Source organism: Plecotus auritus (genome assembly GCF_963455305.1).
Source record: "Plecotus auritus genome assembly, chromosome: 4".
NCBI classification, from domain to species: Eukaryota; Metazoa; Chordata; class Mammalia; order Chiroptera; family Vespertilionidae; genus Plecotus; species Plecotus auritus.
Genome location: NC_137775.1, coordinates 9,931,024 through 9,953,473, shown reverse-complemented (window position 1 = coordinate 9,953,473; position 22,450 = coordinate 9,931,024). Strand labels below are relative to the sequence as shown.

Sequence of the window (22,450 nt, the reverse complement as noted above, 5' to 3'; positions counted from 1 at the left end):
TTCCAGTCAAGGGCATGTACCTTGGTTGTGGGCACATCCCCAGTAGGGGGTGTGCAGGAGGCAACTAATCGATGTTTCTCTCTCATCAATGTTTCTAACTCTCTCTCCCTCTCCCTTCCTCTCTGTAAAAAATCATTTAAAAGAAAAGAAAAGGAAAGGAGAGGGGCTGGGAATGTATAGGCTATGTATTTAAGAAGTTGGAGAAGGAACAGCACAAAATCTCAAAGAATGAAAACAGTAAAGAGCATAGATTAATGAAACAGAAAACAAATATATATGAGAGATTATCAACAAAGCCAAAAGTTGGTTCTTGGAAAAGTCTAGAAAACATAGATTCACCATTAGCCAAAGTAATCAAGACAAAGAGAGAACACCAGCAATGTTAGGAATGAACAAAGGGTCATTTAACATCAGAAAATCTATTACTGTAATTCACTACATCATCAATTAAAAACTTAATCTCACCATAGTAAGTGAAGAAAAGTCATTTGATAAAATCTAGTATCCTTTATGAGATTTTTCTAGAGAACCTCTTAGACTAGGAATCTAAAGGAATTCCTTAATTCATTAAAACGTCTATAAAAAGTTAGAGCAAGTATCTCATTTAATAGTGAAATATTAGAGAATATTTCTTTTAAAAGTAGGAAAGACAAAGGGTACCTGTTGTCGGTATTCCTAATTAACAGTATATAGGAATTCCTAGACAAGCTGTAATATAAAGAAAGGAAGAAAATTTATAATGATTGGAAAGGAAGATACTCAACTGTCTTTAGTCCTACATGATATGGTTATCTACTGTTAAAAACTATGAGAATTAATGAGTTCAGCTGGCTTCTTCAATTTAAAATGAACTTGCAGAACGCAATTGCGTTTCTAAATAGTACACCCAGTTAGAAAATTAATTAAAAAAAAAATACAATTTCTAATAGTAATGAGAATATAAGGTACTTGGGAATATATTTAACAAAACTTACTTCTGACCTTTTGATAGAAATTATATAATTTTGATGAGATTCGTTAAGAAGACCAAATAAAAGCATGGATAGGAAGACTCTATCTTCAAAATACTAATTCTCCCCAAATTAATTCATAAATTTGAGTCAAAATCCTGACATAATATTGTTTTGTGGAATTTGACAAGCTGATTCTAAAATGTATATGGAAGCACAAGGACCAAAATGACGATTTTGAAAGAAAACTTGAGCTGTAAATATCACCGTGGAAGAACTTTTAAAAACAGTGTTCATTGAAAAAAAGCAAGAAGGATATATCTCATTTCATGAACGCCGCTTATGTAAGGTCCAAAGCAATGTTACCTAGTATATATTTTTAGGACTACAGACTTAGAGAGTAAAAGTGTGAAGAAGTGGATGGTAGTATGAACGAAATCAGGAAAACCATTCACAGGAACCACAGTGTGGCTGTGGATGGAAAGGAGACCTGGGAACCTTCGCTTGTGTTGGTCGCGTCTTTTTTCTTAAACTGGGCGATGGGTGGGGTGTCCAGGAGTGTAATATTATTACTATTTTACTTCCAGGTCTTAAATAGTAAATACATTTTTTAATTTAAAAAAATCACAGTGCATTTCCCAAATATCAAGCAAATTCAAGTTAAAAGCACATTAAATACAATAAATTAGCACCGAACAAAATCTAAAAGTACAGGTTCCTCGTGTTGCTGTAGAATGAACACAAGCAAGTTGTGGTCCCGCCCAGGGAATGCTGGTGTCTCTCCTGAGACTTACCACATTTGAGGAGTAGGTGGATCAAACCTATTGAATTCCTTCTTGTTTTAAGACAGCTCAGGAATTTTATCTTGTAATTGAACTCAATCCAATGTGTCTTTTTAGTAGTCACCACATGATGGCAGCCTATTCAAGAAAATTCAAGGGCAGTGTTTTGTAATTTAGAGCCCCGAATTTTTGATTTGGAAGCTTAGTGGAAGAGGAAAATAAACCTTGCCCTGAACTGAACAGCTGTGGTGAGAGAGAAAAATGCCTTCATTGGCAATTGAATGTTTTCACAGCTGTCACAGATACTTTTGCTAGTTGTATCTGTATTGTTGAAAAACAAAGACATCTTTTAAAGTACTTTTTTATTATGGAAATAAATCACCCGACTTCCCTGGGATAAATCTCACTCTAACTTTGAGGACGATTAAGTAGCTTTACTCCCTAGAGAATCCAGAAATTGGGTTACATTTCGGTGTTCATAAATCTGAGAAGGTTCTCTCTATTCGCTCATGTCGCGCACACATGTTGTTTTCTACGTCCTTGGTCCTTACAACAGCACCACCGTAATCTGAGAGCCTGTCAACTGTCACTCTTTTTATTGCTTCATCTTTGTAGGGAAAAATAGGGAAAGAAAGGTTCAGGGCTCCCCAACTTGTCTCTGAAGTTTATTTGGGGTCTGGTGTTTGGCCCCCTCTACCTGGCTACTTACTGTACTTGTGACAGGCTCCCATTCTACTGCGAGATAAAGCCTGTATCTTCCCATTTTTCATGCTAGTGCTTAGCACGTCACCAGCCACTCACCTTCCCACCACTGTGTCTCCATGCTTCTGCCTGACCTTTGACTTCTCACTCTCCCTATACATTGCTGGGCCTTGTTTCAGAGGGTCAGTGGGCCCTGTACCGACCAGAGTCAAAGGGTGGCAGTTAATGTGGTACAAAGAACAACTAGGCACGGGTTAGCGTCCTGGGGCACCCAAGTGGGACAGGCTCTGTCCGGTCTTGCCACATCCTTGGGAAAACATCACTGTGAAAAAAATCGAAGGCATACCTGTAACAACAGGTTGGGATTTTTGTCTTCTAATTTCACCAACAAGGAATAATAGTGCATTTTAAGGTTCTTGTCCATTTAGCTTCTCAGTATCAGCCGTGATGTGTTAGGGAAAGAAAGGGGAAGCAAAGGCTGATGGCGGTTAGATCGAAGGAAATTATCTTTGAAAAGCATTTCTTACCTGCTTACTTGTACCTGGCATGGAACAAGAATCCCTACTGGCCGTCTGGTTGGGGATTTCCAATGCCAGGGGCGTGGGGGGTATCTGGCTCAGGGGGTGATCCTGTAACACTAGAGTCCTATCTACCACCTCCTAAGCTCCGTACAGCCTTTCACGTTTGGCAGCCGGCTCTAACCATGTAGTGGAGATGTAATTGTTCCTCAAAACTGTAGGACCTTGGAAGGCTTGGAGTCAGGCACAGCCTCCGTGTCCTCGGTAAGCAGTAGAACATGGGCCTTGGTGGCAGACAGTTCTGGGTTCAAGCCTTAGCTGTTGCTGGACTTCTGTGAACGCATCTCCTCGTGTGTAGAATGAGGACCGTGACACTCCCTACCTCATAGGGCTGCTGTGATAATTCCGTAATTGTGTAAGCTTGCTCAGCACAGCCCTTGGCACCGATTAACACTCACATGAACAGCTTGGCTGCTGTTACGGTGAGTCAGGAAAGCCATTGGCAAGTTTCTCCATGCAGATGTGTAATTGATCCACGATGTAGAAAGGCAGGTGGGTCCATCAAATCCGAAGGAGATAAACCCCAGCGGGATCCAGGATCCCTCCCTCCTTGGAAGCCTGGTACCCGTGCTTCCACTGCATGGCTGGGGGAAGGAGAGGCGCTCAGTCTGTGAGGTTTCCCCCAGTCTGTGGAAGCCAAGGGCACGAAACCAAAGCAAAACTAGAAGACACTGTCCGAGAGGGAGAGGGCGGGTAGAGAGAGAGAGAGAGCGGGTGCTCAGCTTAGGCCAGGCCCAGCTTCCCCTCTGGTCCCTCTGCCTTCCCGAGATTCCTCTGCTCTTCGGAAGCCACTTTACTAGTATTTCAAATCACGTCTGCTGGGGGTTTCTGTTTTCCTTCCAGGTCCTACAATTTTGAGAAACATTTATATCGCGTTAGTTATATAGAAACGGATCCTTTGTCTGCAAGCCTGCCTAAATCTAAGGATATACTTTGGATACCAATTACACGTAAAATCTTCATGGAGCATGGGTGTGAGGAATCGAAATTTGTCTTTAAGAGTTCTACAGAAAACAGTAGATTTCTGTATTTGGTAGCTTCATAGCTTATGCCTATCTGAGTGTATCCTTGAAAATTAAGAATCTGTTTCCTGACTTGTGTCTGAGCTGTGAAGCGTGTTATGCATTTATGGGAGGGGAGGGGAAGAATGTCTAGGCATTTGTCCACATGAGCCCCAAGCTGTGGATTATCAGATGTCAGTGAGCAGAGCACTGGGCGTGGTGCTTTTTGCAGAGGGCTAAGGAATAACCCACTTCCTCCAGCCCCACACTCAGCTTCCCAGGCCCCTGGAGTGGAGTGTCCCCAATGTGAGGCCGGGACAGCGCCATCGCTCAGTGAGAATTGTCCTAGATGTGGGGATTTCCTCTTCCTCACCCCAATGAGAATTCTCAGCCGTTCACCCTGGTGCCAAAAGCAATCCGAGGTGAGAGACTGTTCCACATTTAGTCCTTGGGAGGCAGAGAGGTCCCCCTCTCCAGGGACGAGGGTGCCAGGCACTCAGGCTCTGTGTGTGCAGGGCCTTCTCGCGCCCCTGAGAGCCGCTTCTGTATCTGTGTTAGACGTAGCTGGACCACGATGCGAAGGCCTCCAGCTGTGACGAGTCACGTCACTTCCAGCTGCGTGTATAAGAAATAATCTAGAAATAAGAGAACAGTCTTTTTTGTTTTTCTCTGAGGCTCTTGTTTCTCCTCTTTCTGAGCAAGGAGACCCTCAAAACTAGAACGAACAGAAGAAAGAAAAAGTACAGGTCTTTCACATTTGAAGAGTCAGTGTCTTTTTTTTTTTTTTTTTGAGCAAAGCTAAATTATCACAGTCATTCCAGTTTAAATTCAGAACGTAGCATAGCTTAAAAAAGACTTTAGAATGAATTGCAAAATTCTAAATATATTTGTATTATACCTAGGAAATCTTGTAAAAAGAATAACTGCTTTTTCAAGTTAGGAAAGAAAGCCCTAGCTGGTTTGGCTCAGTGGATAGAGCGTCAGCCTGGGGACCAAAGGGTGCCAGATTCGATTCTGGTCAAGGGCACATGCCCGGGTTGTGGGCTCCATCCCCAGTAGGGGGGCGTGCAAGAGGCAGCCAATCAGTCATTCTCTCTTATCATTGATCTTTCTATCTCTCTCCTCCTCCCTTCCTCTCAGAAATCAATAAAAATATATATTTTTTAAAAAGATAGGAAAGGAAAAAACCCTAGGTATTAAACTAGACTAGATTAGTGAGTTAAATGATAAATCTTTTTTTAAAATATGTTTATAATTGTTAGTGCATTTGTCTTTTAAATCCTGTAGATAATAAAAAGTGTAATTATAAACCAAAAATACTATAATACTGGCTTTCCTAGAGATCTCTTTTTCTTCATATGGCTTGTAGTCCTCCCCCTAGTGTCCTTTCATTTCAGGCTGAAGGAATCCAGTTCACATTTTTTATAGGGCAAGTCTGGTGATAGTGCCCTCCCTTCGCTTTTATTAATATGCAAATGAATTAATTTCTTCCTTGTGTATTTGAAATACCGTTTCGCTGGATATAGAATTCTCGGTTGACAGATTTTTTTTCCTTCCAGCACTATAAGTATGCCATTCTACTGTCTTCTGGCCTTTCAGGTTTCTGATGAGCAGGATAATTTTTTTAACAGGAGAGGTTACACTTAAGCTAGTAACATATTGTAATGGCAATAATGGTGGCTAACATTAATCGGGTTAGTGGTTACTGTGAACCACGTACTATCCTTTATGTTTTCTCACTGATTCTGAACAGTCATCCTGTTAGGCAGGAGTCTCATTCTCCCCATAGCACAGGTGAGAAAACTGAGGCTCAGAGAAGTAAAGAGACTCTAAACATCTACAAATCTAAAATGATGGAGGTGGCACTATCACCTGTGTTTTTATTTTATATATTTTTTTATATATTTTATTGATTATTTTTACAGAGAGGAAGGGAGAGGGATAGAGAGTTAGAAACATCGATGAGAGAGAAACATCGATCAGCTGCCTCCTGCACAACCCCTACTGGGGATGTGCCCGCAACCAAGGTACATGCCCTTGACCGGAATCGAACCTGGGACTCTTCAGTCCGCAGGCCGACGCTCTATCCACTGAGCCAAACCAGCTGGGGCATCACCTGTGTTTTTAGTCACTGTCCCACATCAACTCTTATTCCAGATAATTGCGTAAAGTCCAATCACTAATCTTTAAAACCCCAAAGTACCTGACAGCTTGGATGGGGAACATCGGAGAGACCAAGACCCAGACATTAGACTTGTGTTGAGTTTGCCTTTATTTTATGCCAACAGTTAATAACCCCACAGACACCCTTTTAAGAGAAGGAAGCTGAACTAGGCTGAGGTTTGTCACCACCCCTCCAGGCTCATTCCTCAGGGAAAGCGTCCACCTTACTGAGGGCAGGGTGGGGTAGGGGGGTGCCCCCTGATCAGGATAGCCTCATTGTTGTTGGCATGGGGGGAAAATAGCCCCTGACCCCGGGACACCACAGATCTTGTGCCGAGTCAATACCTAGGTTCCTCCGTATTGTGTGACCAGGTGACCTGAGTAATGTAGGCCCTGTGCTCTCTTTGATGGAGTTTTGAATAGTATTCAAGGCCTACAGGTACCTTTGGTGTCAGCTCTTGTCCTTTCCACTGTTGCTCCTGCCTGATCAGGGCCTTACTTACTCACGCCACCACTTGTCAGCGGAGGCAGCTGAGGCCCAAGAGTTACTCAAAGGAAGTGGAATGCAGAAATCTCGACGTGGGATCCAAGGTTCAGAACTGGAGAGCATAAATGTGTCGGGAAATGCAAAGCTAATTTCCCACAGCCACATCCATTTGCATTAACTTCAAGGTGTCGTGGACATTGAAGCTCGTAGTTAGTAGCATAAATGTAAATCTCGAGGGCTGTCTGCCTCTCACACGTGGCTTGCTTCGTGTTCCTGTGGGAACTGTCATGTGAGCATTTCTTTATTCTTGTGCTCCATGGTTTTGAGTCTTTGTCTTATTAGACTCCCCCTCAAAATACATGCACACGTAGGGTCTTTGTCTCTCAGCCTGACTTTTTTATGTCCTAGGGTGTGAGGAAGGGAAGTATTTTTGATGAATCAGTCAAAGTATATCCATTACTAGATTGGAGGTTGCATTTTCCTTTCATCATCTGTTATAACTTAGGTGAGTGTGAAGGTCACTCGAAGAGGGATTAGCTGTCTTTCCCATCATTTTAGACACTGAGCAGTAAATATGTTGAATGGTGATGTAAGAGGTGAATTTAGGAACATTTAGAAAAAGGAAGGTCATTTATTAGCCTTGGGGGGGAAATTTGGTAGATAAGTGCTGTAATCATAATCCCTCGCTGTCCATTTGGCTTGTAGTCCTTCTGATTTATGAAATAACCATAAGGTAGGTCTTAATTTTAGAGGCCAATAATCTGTTCTACTGATCACGGAGGAGAGTGGAAAAAAGATACATACCCCATTCCTGAAAGGAAAATTCTCCCAGGATGAGATCACTTGGTGTGCATGAGTTGGGGGAATTAGCTTTTGCTGAAATTGTCCTTCTCGTATCTTGCCAAACTATTGCAACATCTGAATGAAGTGGTTTGACATTCCTATTTTAAAGTATTTCCGCAGCTATTTTAACATTTTTTTTTTTTTTGATAGTGTGCTTACATTTCAGGGAAATGTGGCTAAGGATCCATAGGTACGAAGCAATAATCCTACAATAGAAGTTCATTTAACTCAAAGAATTAAACATTCTAAGTGAGAATAATTCATGTAGAAACAGGGTCTCTGCTCATGGAAACTCTGCCCGAATGAAAGCTTTGTTTGCGGGGAACACACTCCACTCACATGGCAAGCGTTTCCCCGGCGCACTTGCCCGTGCCCTTTTCTGTGGTAAAGTCACTGAGGAGTTCCTAATGGCCAGAAGTGGGTCTTTGTGCAGTTAGCTTGCCTGGTCATTGGGCATCTCTCAGACCTGTCAGCCACCCCCTGTCCTCGCGCCTGGGCCCCACCACAGGCATCGTGTGCTCCTCTTCACTTACCACTTAAGAGGAGTCCTCCCCAGGCAAGTCCGTTAACCCCCTTTCTTCCATCCTTCCTGCTCCCCTCAGAGCTCTTCTCCCAGCTGCCGGTTTTAACTACATCCGTACGTTGAGGTACCCCAACCTGTGGCCCCCTCCTTCCTGATCATCCCCTGCTCCAGTCCGTCTCCTCTTTCATATTTCAGTATCGCGCTTCCCCAGCCTCCCCCCGACACCTCCGACCCATACTCCACCCGGCTTCCAGAACAATCTTCCTAAAACATTTCGGATGGTGTAAGGGGGTTCAACCGTCTGACAGCTACTTGTCTGTTACCAAGAAAAGGTCAGCAAATTTGGAAATTGGGCACTTACTGGAAAAAAGTGACATTTCATTAAAAAAGAAAAACACTGCCGAAACCGGTTTGGCTCAGTGGATGGAGCGTCGGCCTGCGGACTGAAAGGTCCCAGGTTCGATTCCGGTCAAGGGCATGTACCTTGGTTGCAGGCACATCCCCAGTGGGAGGTGTGCAGGAGGCAGCTGATCGATGCTTCTCTCTCATCGATGTTTCTAGCTCTCTATCCCTCTCCCTTCCTCTCTGTAAAATATCAATAAAAAAATATATATATATTTAGAAAAAGAAAAAAAAGAAAAACACCTACTTTTTTAGGACTTTGCCACTAGATAGTCAAGAAATCCTCAAGGGGCTCACACAAACCACCCTGTGTCCCGGTTCACTGAAAGTGAAAGAACAAGTGAGGGACCACCTCCCTCCCATGGGGGCCCTCCTTTATGTCCCCGTGGGACAGCTGCCCAGCCGACACACAGGGCCTGATCCAGAATGCCGGGGTCTGCCCAGACGTTAAATACTAGTAAACGGACTTCCCAGTCTGTGTGGGCAAGAGAAGTAGGAACTGAGCGTTTATTCGTTTCCTTTCCTGCCCAGAGGTTTGCCCTGCCCGCTCCATCTTAAAGCTGCAGCTCTGACCTCTGAGGCAGGGACTTTATTTTTAAGCCCTCGGCGGCCTCAGTGGCTGCCCCCAGTGGCCCTCGAGAATGGCAGGTGAAGGAGTGTGTCCCCTGAAGGAGCCTGGGTCTCTTACTCTGCTCAAGTTGTAGAACCCCGTCTTGGCTGGAGAGAGCACCTGCTGTCGATTTTTTAAGTGCTGGTCTTCATTTTGAACATTATTTACTGAACTCTGCTGATAACTTGGGAAGGATGAAGAAACAGCTTTCATAGTCCTGGGTACTATAAACCACAATTCTTCAAAAATATCTCTCATCCTTTTTTTTGTTTGTTTGTTTTTTAAACCCATCCCAGGTTCTGGTATACAGTATATGCAATCCTCATACCATAGATTTTCAAATGCACCCTTTTGAAACACAGCGACGGCAGAAGGCTAATTCCGTCCTCTAGCCGAGGAGGGTGAGGCGGTGGCTGTACTTCCTACAGTTTAAATTTTAAAATGCATTTTGTTGGCTAATTGCAAAATTATGATGTTCCTTATAACCTTGCAAATCACATCTTTCCTCCCTCTCCATGTTCTGACACTCATCCCCCACCCCCCTTAAAAATCAATGAGTTAAAGAAAAACATATTTCATGTTATCTAAACCCTCTGGTCCGCCCCTCGGCTCCCATATGCTCCGCGTTAAATGTCTGCATAGCTGCGTCTTGCTATTGTTTTAACATTTGGTCTAATGCCTGGGGAATGGGCGTTCTCTTTAAGCTGCTTCTACTCGATGCTCAGCAGAGAAAGCAATATTTTGTTATGAGGTAAAGTTTCAAGCCAGGCCCTGGCCAGGGTCTTCCCCATGGGGGAGGAGGAAAGTAGGAACTGCCAGCGCGACGATAATTCTCCTTGAATTTTAGCTCATTAAAATCTCCCCTGGTCCTCGGGGGGTTATTTATTGATGTAAGCATCTAGCACTTGTCCCTTCCAGAAAGAATTAGCAGCTATGATGTGATCATTGCTAAGGGAGGAGGTTTTCGTCCTTGCTCTGTGGGACCACGTGTCCCCAGCTGCTGCTGAGCACAGCCCATTGCAGAGCTGAGTTTGGGTCCGGAGGCGAGGGGTCGGATGAGATTGCCGAGATTTATAGGTAATGAAAAGAACAGGTTGCACCGAGGACACCACGTGTAGGAAACTAAGTGTTCTTAGGGGATTTGCGTGAACCTGTGATCCTTGGCTTTTTCCAAAAACGAACGTTTCAGTCTTATACATGTTAACTGTTTATAGATGTTTTAACGTGTTCTGTTTTTGCTGCTATTGTGCATGAAAATAGAGCAAAAATGGTGTTTCTTACCTGCGGGTCCTTTTCAGCAGCGTTGAACCTTTGTGTTTCTCTTGAGACTCACTGTAGTTGAATGTCTGCTCTGGTGCAGGTAAAGGAAGAGGTGCATTTTCTTACTCAGATGTGACATCCTCTTTCCATAAGAACACCTTTCCCCCCGAAATAGAACATCGCCCTAAAGTCTGGCTGCTTTTTAGATCTATCTGAAGAGAGCACGTGTGGCATTAACACCAGATTGTTGCTAGTGTTGGCTTTAAACATCTTAATTTCGTCTTGCCGTGCTGTGGCCATGGAGCATGAGGAGAGAATGGTTGTTTCAGCAGGGACTTGTCTTTTTAACGTGATTCATGCACTCCATTCGCTGAGAACCGTTTCGGTGAACTCGTTCTTCTTCCTGTGCCTTAATGAAGTACGAGACCGGGAAGCTCAAGCACTTGTTTGCCTCATTAGTGTTGCTCAGTGACTGTTCATTCACTTGGTCCTATTTGCATGAGCAAATTGATCTTGGCTTTGTCGGCGCTTTGAAAAGACATGCGTTTACATTGTTGCTGTGCTTCTCCTGTGTCGGGAGCTTGGAGCTGCCCTGGACCTTGGCCATTTTGTTCATAAGCCAGGTACGACGGTCATGGTTTGCTTCCCCTCGCTGCCGCCTCTGGTCCCAAGAGGCCGAAGAGACTTTAGCTGACAAGGTCTCTTGCCCAGAAGGTGTTACAACTCTCAGGCTGAGGAGCTGGCTTAGTTCTCCCTCGAGATCCTCAGGGATCAGCCTGTCCAAGCTGAGATTCGAGGAGGGTGTGTGGAGCACGTCTGTTTACCGGGTGGTTGGGGGATGGTGGTGGCAGGGCATGGGGTCTGGAAAGCAGAGGGCAGGCAGCTTCCCTCTCTTTCTACCTCAGAGAGGATTCTGAACAAGACGTATAGAGAGATACGTACACCTGCTGAGCCTCAGTTTCCTTATCTGCTAAATGGGTATAGGAAGGCCGCCCTCACATATGTGGGGTAGTCAGTGAGATATTGGCAGCCCCGAGTGGACAGGTGCAGGTGCAGCCATTTACCCCCAAGGATCTAGGATTCCTTCTTCCCCTCTGCCCCTGCACACACAGATCCCGTTTTAGATCCTCGGTTGCTTCGTTGGTGCGGGGACAGGTGGTCATTCTTTGGTTGAGCTCAGAGCCACCTGCTTACCCTCCCTCTAGGTGTGACCTTCCTAGCAGACACATTCCTCCAGCACTGTGTTGGCAGAATTCGAATGGAACCGACGAGATAAATGTGTGTTGTAGTAGTGGTTTCATTCTTTCCTTTTTCTTTAAAAAACAACAACAACAACAACAACAAAAAACACACAGTTTTTCACGAGACTAACCAAGGCCTCAAGAAAAATGAGATCCTTTCTCGAGCTTTTGACAATCCTCCCATACATCTAGTACAAGCTCCATATGGCTCTGATTTTGATTGTTCAATCGTATAGGCCAGAGGCTCCCTGCTCTGGTCACATCTTCAAGTGGCCCCAGTACAACAGCCCCTGTGTTCCTCCTAAGCCACTGTGTGACTCAGGGTGCCCCCCACCCCAGCTCCCCCGTCCATCTCCGCCTTCCATCGTAGTTTTCTTTGGCCTCGCCCTTTACTTGATGTTGCAGTGAGCGGTGAAAACACGTAAAAGACAATCGCTAGTCATGTCTTTATTCAGCAGATTGAACCCTGTGTGGTGTTTTTCTTTTCCCAGCTTCAAGAGGCTGACATTGTGGTCTTAGGCTCGCCCAAGCCAGAAGAAGTTCCCCTTTCTTGGATACAACCAGAAACGATTGTTCTCAACTGTTCCCATGACTTGCTCTCAGGTAAATTGTGTTAAAATAGGTGCCGGGCTGCTGATAAAAAACAGGTGTGATTGTTACAAAACACGTTAACCTTATTCAAAAGAGTATGTTCCTGAAATGTTTGCTGGTCCTTGCCGGTATGCGGGCACAGGGGAGAAACTGCGTGTTGATGTGCCCGCCTTTCGGGTTACTGATACGGGAACCACATTGTCCGCCAAAGAGAAGCCAAGAGGCCAAATGCAGCGGCTGCCTCCGCCTCCTCCCCCGCCGGCCTCCAGCATCCAGCCGTCAAGTCGGCTGTGGCCTAAAGCAGATGATTTGTACATGGGTGAGGTCAGCTAGAGATCGTGGTTTCGCGGTCTTTTAAAAAGCACCAGAATCCTTCCTTCCAAACACATCTCAGCCAAACCTCAACATGAAAACAGTGGCCAGGAGGGATGGAAAACGGAGGCCAGCCCTCGTGTCTCCCAGGTTTCCCCTTGCAATGAACCCCCTAAAGGCACCTCAGAGGTGGTGTTAGGATTGGTGCTGATATTTGATGGTGTTTCACCAAGGCAGCCAGGAATGCCGGATCACACCAGGCCCCCGGTTAGGGGAGCTCAAGCTGTGCCAGCACCAGGGCACCAGCCAGGCAGCAGTAGGCGAAGGCCCCCAGGAGGTATCCTTCTCTCACTCAGAGAAAGACAGAGGCCAAGGAAGCTCTGGGCCACACTCAGCCCGCCTCAGGTCCCTGAGTGACATGTAGAGGCAGAGATACTGGCAAGGGGAGGCGAAGGAACCCTCCTTCCTTGCTACCCGTGGCCTCCAAATTTCAGTATGAAGCGAGGGACTCTCCTGAGTGGGCCTGGAGCACAGCGCTGTTTTTCTCCAGAGCTGGTCAGAACTTGGGCCAAAGTCCCCTCTCCCATCTTGCCAGTACCACACTGGGGTTCTTGATCTTGAAACCTTAGAGAATAGTATCCAGGAGAAAATAAAAATAACTTCTGACCTAGTCACCTCAACAGAACCATTTTACATCTTTTCATTCAAAAAGCATTCAACTTAATTTTATGGGATATGTAGAATGAAAAGAAAATATATGACATGAAAAGCATTATTGACATTCATATAACTATTTCTTCAAAGAGAAATATTGGATCTTCTCCGCCAGGAAATGTGGCTCCTCTCAGAATTAAGCAATCAGATTAAAAACCCCTTAGGCTGAAGGGGGTGGGGTGGATTGGGGAGGAGAAGGGAAGATAGATGCTCAGGAATTTCCCAGAGTGCTTGTGCACTCAGCTCTTGGGTGAAGAGCACATAGATGAATGCAGCTATTAGGTGCAATACAATATGAATTGGGATATGGCTTTTTTTTTTTTTTATATAGCAAATAGGCATCCTCTAAATAACTTCTTTGAAATAAATGTAGTCTCTGGATATCACTTTTTTTCCCTGAAAAAATAATTACCGAGCCCATAAAATGGTAGATGGAGCAGATTTGCCCCTCTCCTCAGAATCCTTGTTGGAAAGTAAGTTATGACATTACTTTTTAAAATGAACGTTTCTTTGTGTAATATTTACTTCCCGTTTTTTATTAGAGTTTATATATTTAGGACAATATTTTCATAATTCTGGCTGAATTATGGGGTATATAGAATGAAAAGAAAATAATATGTTATGAAAAGCATGGAAGGAGAGTCTACTTCCATCTACTTCCATATTCTCTCTCCCTTTTTAAAAAATATACTATTATTTATCTCAGAGGGGAAGTGAGAGGGAGGGAGAGATAGAAACATCAAGGATGAGAGAGAATCATTGATTGAGAGAGAATCATTGATCAGCTGCCTCCTGCATGCCCCACACTGGGGATCTAGCCCACAACCCGATTCCCAGTCATGTACCCTGACTGGGAATCGAACCATGAACTCTTGGTTCATAGGTCAACGCCCAACCACTGAGAAACACTGGCCAGGCTTCCTCCATGTTCTTTTGGAATCCCTTTGAGACCCATGATTTTATGAAGGTGACATGTTTTATTAGTGAAACTTTGCCTTATTAATAAATTTCTTTGTAGGACCTTTATTTATCTGGTTCAGCAGTTTTCTTGTTTTCACACGCCCAGAGTCCAGAATAGTGCCGACACATTGTAAGTGCTCAGTTAATATTGAGTGCTGGATGAGTGACTTAATGTGGGCTCAGCTCAGAATTACACTCCGATTGCAGTTTTAAGTTAGCTGTAGATTTAGAGACATTTTTTGAATTTGTCTTCCACTTAAAAGCAGGACTGGCAGGGCAAAGTCAAAGATGAAAAACACTGTGCGGATGCAATGGATGAACATTTTCCAGCCTGTACTGTTTACAATAGCATGCATTCCTCATTAGTCAAAGTTTTAATTTTAACAACTTTGATTAGTATGAAAATTTAATCTATGAGTAAATTGGTAGAAGACCCCCTTTTATATAATCTTCCCCCTTTGAAAAAAGTGAATAGACTTTTTCAATTATTATTAAAAGGAAAAATGCTTTTATTTAAACTCAAGAACAAAAGAATTTTTAATAAATTTGTGATTGACTGAAGGCAGGGTTTTTTAATGAAATTTTTATGCTTATCTTAATGGTACAGGGTTTCCCTACTCCCTCCCTCCCTGTAAAATTAGATGGGATATGATGATTTACGATGAGGTAATTCGGTAGAGGCATTGTATGGAATATCTGATCTCTGGAGGCGTTTTCCTGAAGGTTGATATCCTAGAAGCAGTGTTCAGTAAACGATTACACCTACCTTGTTGGATCTGTTCGCTCTTCTATGGCTGGAATCTGTTTAGATTTAAAACGGTCCAGCCAGCATGGCTCAATGGTTGAGCGTCGACCTATGAACCAGGAGGTCACAGTTCCTGGTCAGGGCACAGGCCCAGGTTGCAGGCTCAGCTCCTGGTGGGGGTATGCAGGAGGCAGTTGATCAGTGATTCTCTTTCATCATTGATGTTTCTATCTCTCTCTCCCTTCCCCTTCCTCTCTGAAATCAATCAAAATTTATTTTTATAAAGAAAACAAAAACAGGGACATAGCAATGTTCAGTTTCCTAGTTATAAGGATTTTTTTTATTAAAAAAATTATTTCAAGTTTTGAAAGAAGTGGGCTGTGATTTTGTAGTGCTATGTTTGCTAAAGCAAGACCATTTGTACCCCAATATTAGGACTTATTTCCTGATGTACCAAACGAGACAAAGGGGAAACGGGTCTTATGGCTTGGGCCCAGAGAACAGTATTAAAACAGCAATTTTGTGGGTCAGAATAGTTGATGGCATCATTTTAAGCAAACATAACTGTAGTTAGTGTGGCGTAGGGGCAGAACCCTGGGCTGCATCCCAGTGTTCATGCTAATGAGCTGAGGGACCCTAGGGGACTGAGCCTTCCCTCTTAGGAATCTGAAGGACATACAATAGAGAGGGAATGGAATTTGGGGTCAGCATTGATTGACTCAGATGAGAGTTTTTTGGTTTAACTCTTAATGCATTGTATCAATAGACTTGGGTGACTTTGGGCAAATAACCTAAGCTCTGTGTTCGTCATTGTCCTTGTGGGCACGAGGGGAGCAAGGTGGTTGGGAGGAATGAAGAGATGCCTCCTCATGTGCCATGCCTCTTTCATAGGAGCTGCCAATAAATGTTGGCCCACTTTCTCACTCCATTTCATTAGTGTCACACCAGCACACAGAGTAACTCATGTCAGCGGAGTGAAAGTTTATATGTGAGAAATCAAGCACAAGGAAGGAAGAGTTCCAGTGAGATTCTGGGAGTGTAAGAACGCAGCTTTAGAGAAATTGGGCATGTGTGTATTTTAATCATTATCCTATTAGAGTTGGAATGTTTGCTTATGACTTTTGAACTTTAATTCTAAAATCCATTGTATCTATTACCATTTTCCTTAATTTTTTCTTTCTTTTTTGGAAATTCTAGATGTTTTGGATCTACCCCTGAGATATATTTTTGCCATTTGTTTTTTTTTATTTCAAAATTTAATTAGTTCTCAATACAATATATTATTTAGTGCTTTTCTTTCTTTTTCTTTTTAAAGGCTCAGCCATTTAGAATAAACAAGTCTGTATCAATTTTTTCTTAATTTCGTTTCAGTGATTTCAAAAGGGCTGCTTATATAATTAATACTAGTTTTTAACCCTTTCTTTGAAGATCTTTACATTGTATTCTTTTTTAAAATAGTAATGCAATTATTAGTGTAGTTCAGGTGTCTTAAGTGAGAAATTCTTGAGCATAGTCACAAAAGTTGTACTGAAATTTTATTTATTGCCTTTTACTGTTAATGTATTTAACTTAATACATTAACTTAAGTTGGTATATTTCACTTAAAAGCTAATCATGGTTTTTTTTTTAACAGTTCATCTTTACTAATTTGTAATTTTTAGCTCTTTCTATTTTCAAACTTTCACATAAATTTTTTTGGTGACTTTTTCTCCTGGGAGGAGGAGAAAATATTAGATTTCAGTCTATGGGTTATTCAGCACATGTTTTATAAGAAGGGTGCCCTTGGCCAGATTGCAAAATAAGCTGAAGCGTTTCCATGTAACAGAGATGGCAGGGAGACTGCAGAATGCCCCATGGCCCCCGCCCCCACACTCATTTATTCTGGCAAAATTCCCAACTGGCCTCAAAACAGCTCCTGTCAGAAAAGGCCTGTGCTGATTTCCAAGGAAAGTATTGTAACACTTTAGCCTTAAATTTTCTTATCGTGGAAAGTTTGGTTATTATAATACAAACTAGAGGCCGGTGCATGAAATTCGTGCAGCGGAGGTATGGGGCAGGGGGGAGGGCGGTCCCTCAGCCTGGCCTGCACCCTCTCACAATCCGGGACATCCCTCTTGCAATCTGGGACTGCTGGCTCCTAACCACTCGCCTGCCTACCTGCCTGATTGCCCCTAACCACTCTGCCTGCCTGCCTGATTGCCCCTAACTGCTTGCCTGCTGCCTGATCGCCCCTAACCTTGGCCCCCACACCCAGGATCCAGGCTTCCCTCCCTCTGGCCGGCCACAGGCACCCGGGACCCCGGGCGGCTTCCTCCGGGCCCCGGCTTTGTCAGGAAGGACCTCCGGAATGACGTCCAGAAGATGTTCAGTCTATCAGGTCTAATTAGCATATTATCCTTTATTAGTATAGATTATGAATGAAAGGCTGTCTTTTAAATATATTTTTTATTGATTTTTCACAGAGAGGAAGGGAGAGGGATAGAGAGTTAGAAACATCATGAGAGAGAAACATCGATCAGCTGCCTCCTGCACACTCCCCACTAGGGATGTGCCCTCAACCAAGGTACATGCCCTTGACCGGAATCGAACCTGGGACCCTTGAGTCCGCAGGCCGACGCTCTATCCACTGAGCCAAACTGGTTAGAGCGAAAGGCTGTCTTTAAAGTGATTCATTGACTTGTCCCTGGAGGGGCCATGAGTGAATGGGGAGTGTTTAGTGGAGGTGAAAAGACCCATTTGGTTTGGGATGGGACACTGGCTGGACTCACAGGCCAATGTAGACAGCCCTCTGGGTGGGGCCCACCCTCCGTACAGGCAGCGGGTGAGATAATGATTTCCTTTCCGCGTTCTCTGTAGATGAAATTTATTAAGGATGTATTCCTAATTTGTCCAAGTTACCATCTTAATTGCTTTGAATTCTCTGGATTCAGAATTTTTAAGTTAGTTTTAAGATGCATCGATCGTACTACAAAAGAAAGTTGTTCGTGTTAGAAATTTTGTGAAGTATGAAATAGCACAGAAGAAAGTGACAGTAACTTTTGATCTTGTCACCTTGAGATAACCATCTTGTATTTTTCCACTAAAAAAGCATTACGCTTAATTTTATTGGTTGGACGATAGTAGAAGGAAAAGAAAACAATATGATATAAAAGCATTACTGAAACTCAGATAACTTCCTTCAAAAAGAGAAATACTGGTTCCTGTGAGATTCTTCCAAGACTTAAAATACATGTATATTTCGTGTTGTTTTAAAGTCCTTTTTATGTTAGCCACATTCTATTGCATGGAAGGCCGTGTTTGAGATTACGGGAGGAATTATTCACTGTGTAATTCGCAGGCAAAATATTCTTTATTCACATGGGTATTTGTGATTCTGTTCCGGGAACATACATTTCTAAATTGATACCAGTTCCTAGAATGTAGCTTTTCCCCTGTATTTCCATCATTTAAGGAGAGAGATAAGAATGAGGAAAGCATAGCTCTTTTCCGCAGTGGTTGGACAAGACCTTCCGATCAGATCGCTAGTGATGCAAACAAAGCAAACAAACCTCTCATTCTCTAGACTCTTGGCTTTGGCCTGAACGTGATTTGTAATCTGACGTGTTGCTAATCTCTAAACAATACCTTAGGGATAGGGTTTTCCAACACCCTGAACACATTTGACAATAGGACATCACAGAACACCTACCCGGAAGTGTTTGGTGCTCTCTCTGGCGAAGGACTGTCAGCAAAATGGATCATTTCAAAGTGTAGTGGCCAGAGAAGAGAGGAAGCATTTCTTAGTTCAGAGGAGTTGCTATTAGAACTGCTTCTCTTCTCCAAGCGAGGGTGTAGCTAAAGCATTTTTACATGTGTGTTTGCTTTTTATAATCGTCCAAGCGCCAACCACAGGCGGGAAAGGTAGAATTCTTACAAGTGCCTTTCTATTCTGAAGACCAGGTAATCCCCAGATTCATATTCTAAAATGTCTCAGTTTCGATGGGAAATTGGTCACATCCCTTTTAGGATAGGGGATTTTGTAATGATCAGAGAAAGCCTGATCTTTCACCATAACACTCTAGCTGGCTTTATCCTGTAGGAGTTCAGTCCCCCTACTTACACTTTGCATTCATGTGTGGAATCGCTTTTATTTTATACGTATCGTTTAAACATACACACCATATGCCAAGCACTGTACCTATCATATCACACGCAGTTCTCACAAAATTCTATGAGGTAGATATTACATCAATGAACAGGGTCAGAGTCACAGTTGCTGGGAAGAGGTAGAGGTAAGATTTTAATCCAGTCCAACTCCAGAGTCTGTGGCCCAGTCAAGAGCCCCAGGATGGTGCCAGGGACTGGGGACCTACCTCGAGTTGCACCTGCCATGGCGTTCTAACTTCCTCGGGTGAAAATGAGAGCATCACTCGATGCGCCGGCTTTGTACAAGGAGCCCTCGCATATAAATGACTGTGTGCTGAAAGTCTTTTTCCCTAACACGTTCCACAGGGAAGCTGGGCTCTGGCTCCCCGGGTGTACCCTTCAGTGGTCCCATCGCGGAAAATGACGTGAGTCTCCTTGCTGCAGCTCTGCGGATTCAGGTGTGTTCGACACAGCCACTGGAGCATTTTGGGTTTGGAGCTTTGATTAATAGTGACTAATATTTTACTAATTTTTTTGGGGGGGGTTGGGGGTGGTAAAAAGATGCAGTATTAAGCACTTGGCACACATGCGTCCTTTAATTTTATTTCTCTCTGTGTTACTATTTAATGATTTAATTTGCTTACTCTATTATATCAACTGTAGGAGAGTTATACTTGAAATGGTGTTGCAAATTGTTTTTAAATATGTTTTTATTGATAGCAGAGAGGAAGGGAGAGGGGAGAGAGAGATAGAAATATCAATGATGAGAAAGAATCATCGATTGGCTGCCTCCTGCACGCCCCCTACTGGGGATCGAGCCCGCAACCCTGGCATGTGCCCTTGACTGGAATCGAGCCTGGGACTCTTCAGTCCGCAGGCTAATGCTCTATCCACTGAGCCAAACCGGCTAGGGCGCTGTTGCAAATTTTGGAAGCGAGGCATCCAGCCTGATTGTGCATATATTCTCATGTTTTCCTCATTTTTTTACTTCTAATGGAGATGAAGAGCCCACTCTGTAAATTTCATCTGTGCACTTGATGCCTCAGTGGAAACTTAAACTATTTTAATAGTACATATATCACATATCTCTTATATTTTCCTTTTTAAGGAAAACCTACAAATTTAGTTGCATGAGAATAAAAGGATTCCTGATAGTCACTTGAGTCGTTGTGCAACCTGCTAATCTTTTCCTGGCATGCCACCCCTGAGTAGTATTTTCCCAGTTCACACACATGCCCCGTCAGCATTTACATTTCTAACATGTTTTCCTTCCCGTCCCTTCTGAAGAACATGGTTAGCAGTGGAAGGAGATGGCTTCGTGAACAGCAGTACACGCGCTGGAGACTTCACTGCTTGAAACTTCAGCCGCTCTCCCCAGTACCCAGGTATCTGGTGATTTGTTTATACTGATGTCAGCTCATCAAAGTGCCTTAGCTGTCCACAATGACCCACTGAGGGGGCATGCCTTGTGGTGTCATGCCCTCAATGGTGGATCATTTTCTCTAATCAAATTGCCACACTATTTTTTTCTTATCGTTTAAATACTCCCAAATTAAATAATAATGAACATGTTTACCATATCCTATCAGTTCTAATATATGTATTTTTTTCATTTCTGAAATTAGTATGTATCTTACTGTCACTAATGTATATCCTGAGTTAAATGGCACTGGGGTTTTTTTCTTAGTTGTCCATAAAATAATGGTGTCTTAGATTTGACCTAATACAGTCATGTAATAATTGGAATATTCTTTGAATGTTACAAATACCCAACATACGTCGTCTGGTTTTGAGGGCCGTGTAGGTTTCCTCTCTGGGGGTAAATGGTCAACCCTGCCAAACACCAGTCCAGGTCGGGAGTGCTCAGCTTATGTGGAAGGATCCGCTGTCCAACAGGACGTTCTGGGATGGCCCGGGCAGATGTTTCCTTCAGAGTGGGCTTTAACGAAGTGTAAGCTACATGCTCTCTATAAATTTGGAAATACAAGCTGGAGAACACAGTCTCAGCATTGTAAGCATCCTATCTAATAAAAGAGTAATATGCAGATTGACCATCACTCCAACACACAAGATGGCTGCCTCCATGTGGTCAAAGATCCTACCCCCATGTGGACACAAGATGGCCACCACAAGATGGCCAGCAGGGGAGAACAGTTGGGAGGGACCAGGCCTGCAGGGGAGGGCAGTTGCGGGCGATCAGGCCAGCAGGGGAGGGAAGTTGGGAGGGACCAGGCCTGCAAGGGAGGGCAGTTGGGGGCAATCAAGCCTGCAGGGGAGGGCAGTTAGGGGTGACCAGGCCTGCAAGGAAGGGCAGTAGGGGGGGACCCAGGCCTTCAGGGAGAGCAGTTAGGGGGGACCGGGCCTGCAGGGAAGGGCAGTTGGGGGGGGACCAGGCCTGCAGGGGAGGGCAGTTAGGGGCAAAATGGCTGGCAGGGGAGCAGTTAGGCATCAATCAGGCTGGCAGGGGAGTGGTTAGGGGGTGATTAGGCTGGCAGGCAGAAGTGGTTAGGGGCAATCAGGAAGGCAGGCAAGCAAGCAGTTGGGAGCCAGCAGTCCTGGATTGTGAGAGGGATGTCCGACTAAATGGGCAGTCGGACATCCCTTGAGGGGTCCCAGGTTGGAGAGGGTGCAGGCTGGGCTGAGGAACACCACACCCCACACACCCCCCGTACACGAATTTCGTGCACTGGGCCTCTAATAGTTAGATAAGATGTGAGGAAACAGTGTCAATGGTTATTGACTAAGTTTTCACTGGGTAACCAGTTGCGTTTTAGAGTTGACCTGTTTCCCTGGGCAGTTCCTGAACACTGTGGTTCGTTCGATTACACCCCTGTTTCAGGCTGGTGAACCCCTCCAGGCTAGGCTTCCACCCCTGAAATAGACTAAACATCTTAGTCATCTATTAATACATAAATCCCAAGGAATGTTGTTTTTCATAATATTATCCCTGTAGTTCTGGAATCTGTTTCATAAAATACTTTTCAAGTTACTTATGTCGTTATAGGACCTTACTTTTTAAGAGTAAATGAGTAAATATTTGAGATGGACTCCACCAAATTGTGTGCCACAATCTTTGTTTAAATCAAAATAAATTATCCTTGTGGGGGAAAGTGCTTTAATTGCTTAACCAAATTTGACTTCTAGCGCCACTGGGGAAAGAAAGGCAGGCCGACTAGTTTATAAATCACTAAGAAAATCAAAATGATGTCACTACCACTCCTAGCTAGTGAAAAGAGAAAACCTTGGAGATTTTCCAAGAGAGGGCTTTTCGATTTACGGTATTGTGGCAGGAAAGAGAGAGAGAGTAAAAGGGAGGAAAGAGAGAGAGAAAGGGGGTAGCCTGGGAAGAATAACGGAGCAGGAGCATGGGCAGTGAGGGGGAGGAAAACCTAAGGGAGTGGGAGAACCTGGCTGGAGGCACAGAGCTCAGCCCACATCTGCCTGACGTGCCCTGTCCCCTC

At 43.9% G+C, this 22,450-nt stretch overlaps 1 protein-coding gene across 3 annotated transcripts in view; it reads left to right on the top strand.

Moving 5' to 3' along the window:
• The window catches only part of MTHFD1L (methylenetetrahydrofolate dehydrogenase (NADP+ dependent) 1 like), a 167,443-nt gene that overhangs the window by 14,335 nt on the left and 130,658 nt on the right, over positions 1 to 22,450 (top strand). For all 3 annotated transcript variants that reach the window (XM_080667109.1, XM_080667110.1, XM_080667108.1), the window contains exons 8-10: positions 12,034 to 12,145; positions 19,356 to 19,447; positions 20,277 to 20,374. In XM_080667109.1, coding sequence (XP_080523235.1) covers positions 12,034 to 12,145; positions 19,356 to 19,447; positions 20,277 to 20,374 — 302 coding nt within the window. The remainder of the gene's footprint in view (positions 1 to 12,033; positions 12,146 to 19,355; positions 19,448 to 20,276; positions 20,375 to 22,450) is intronic.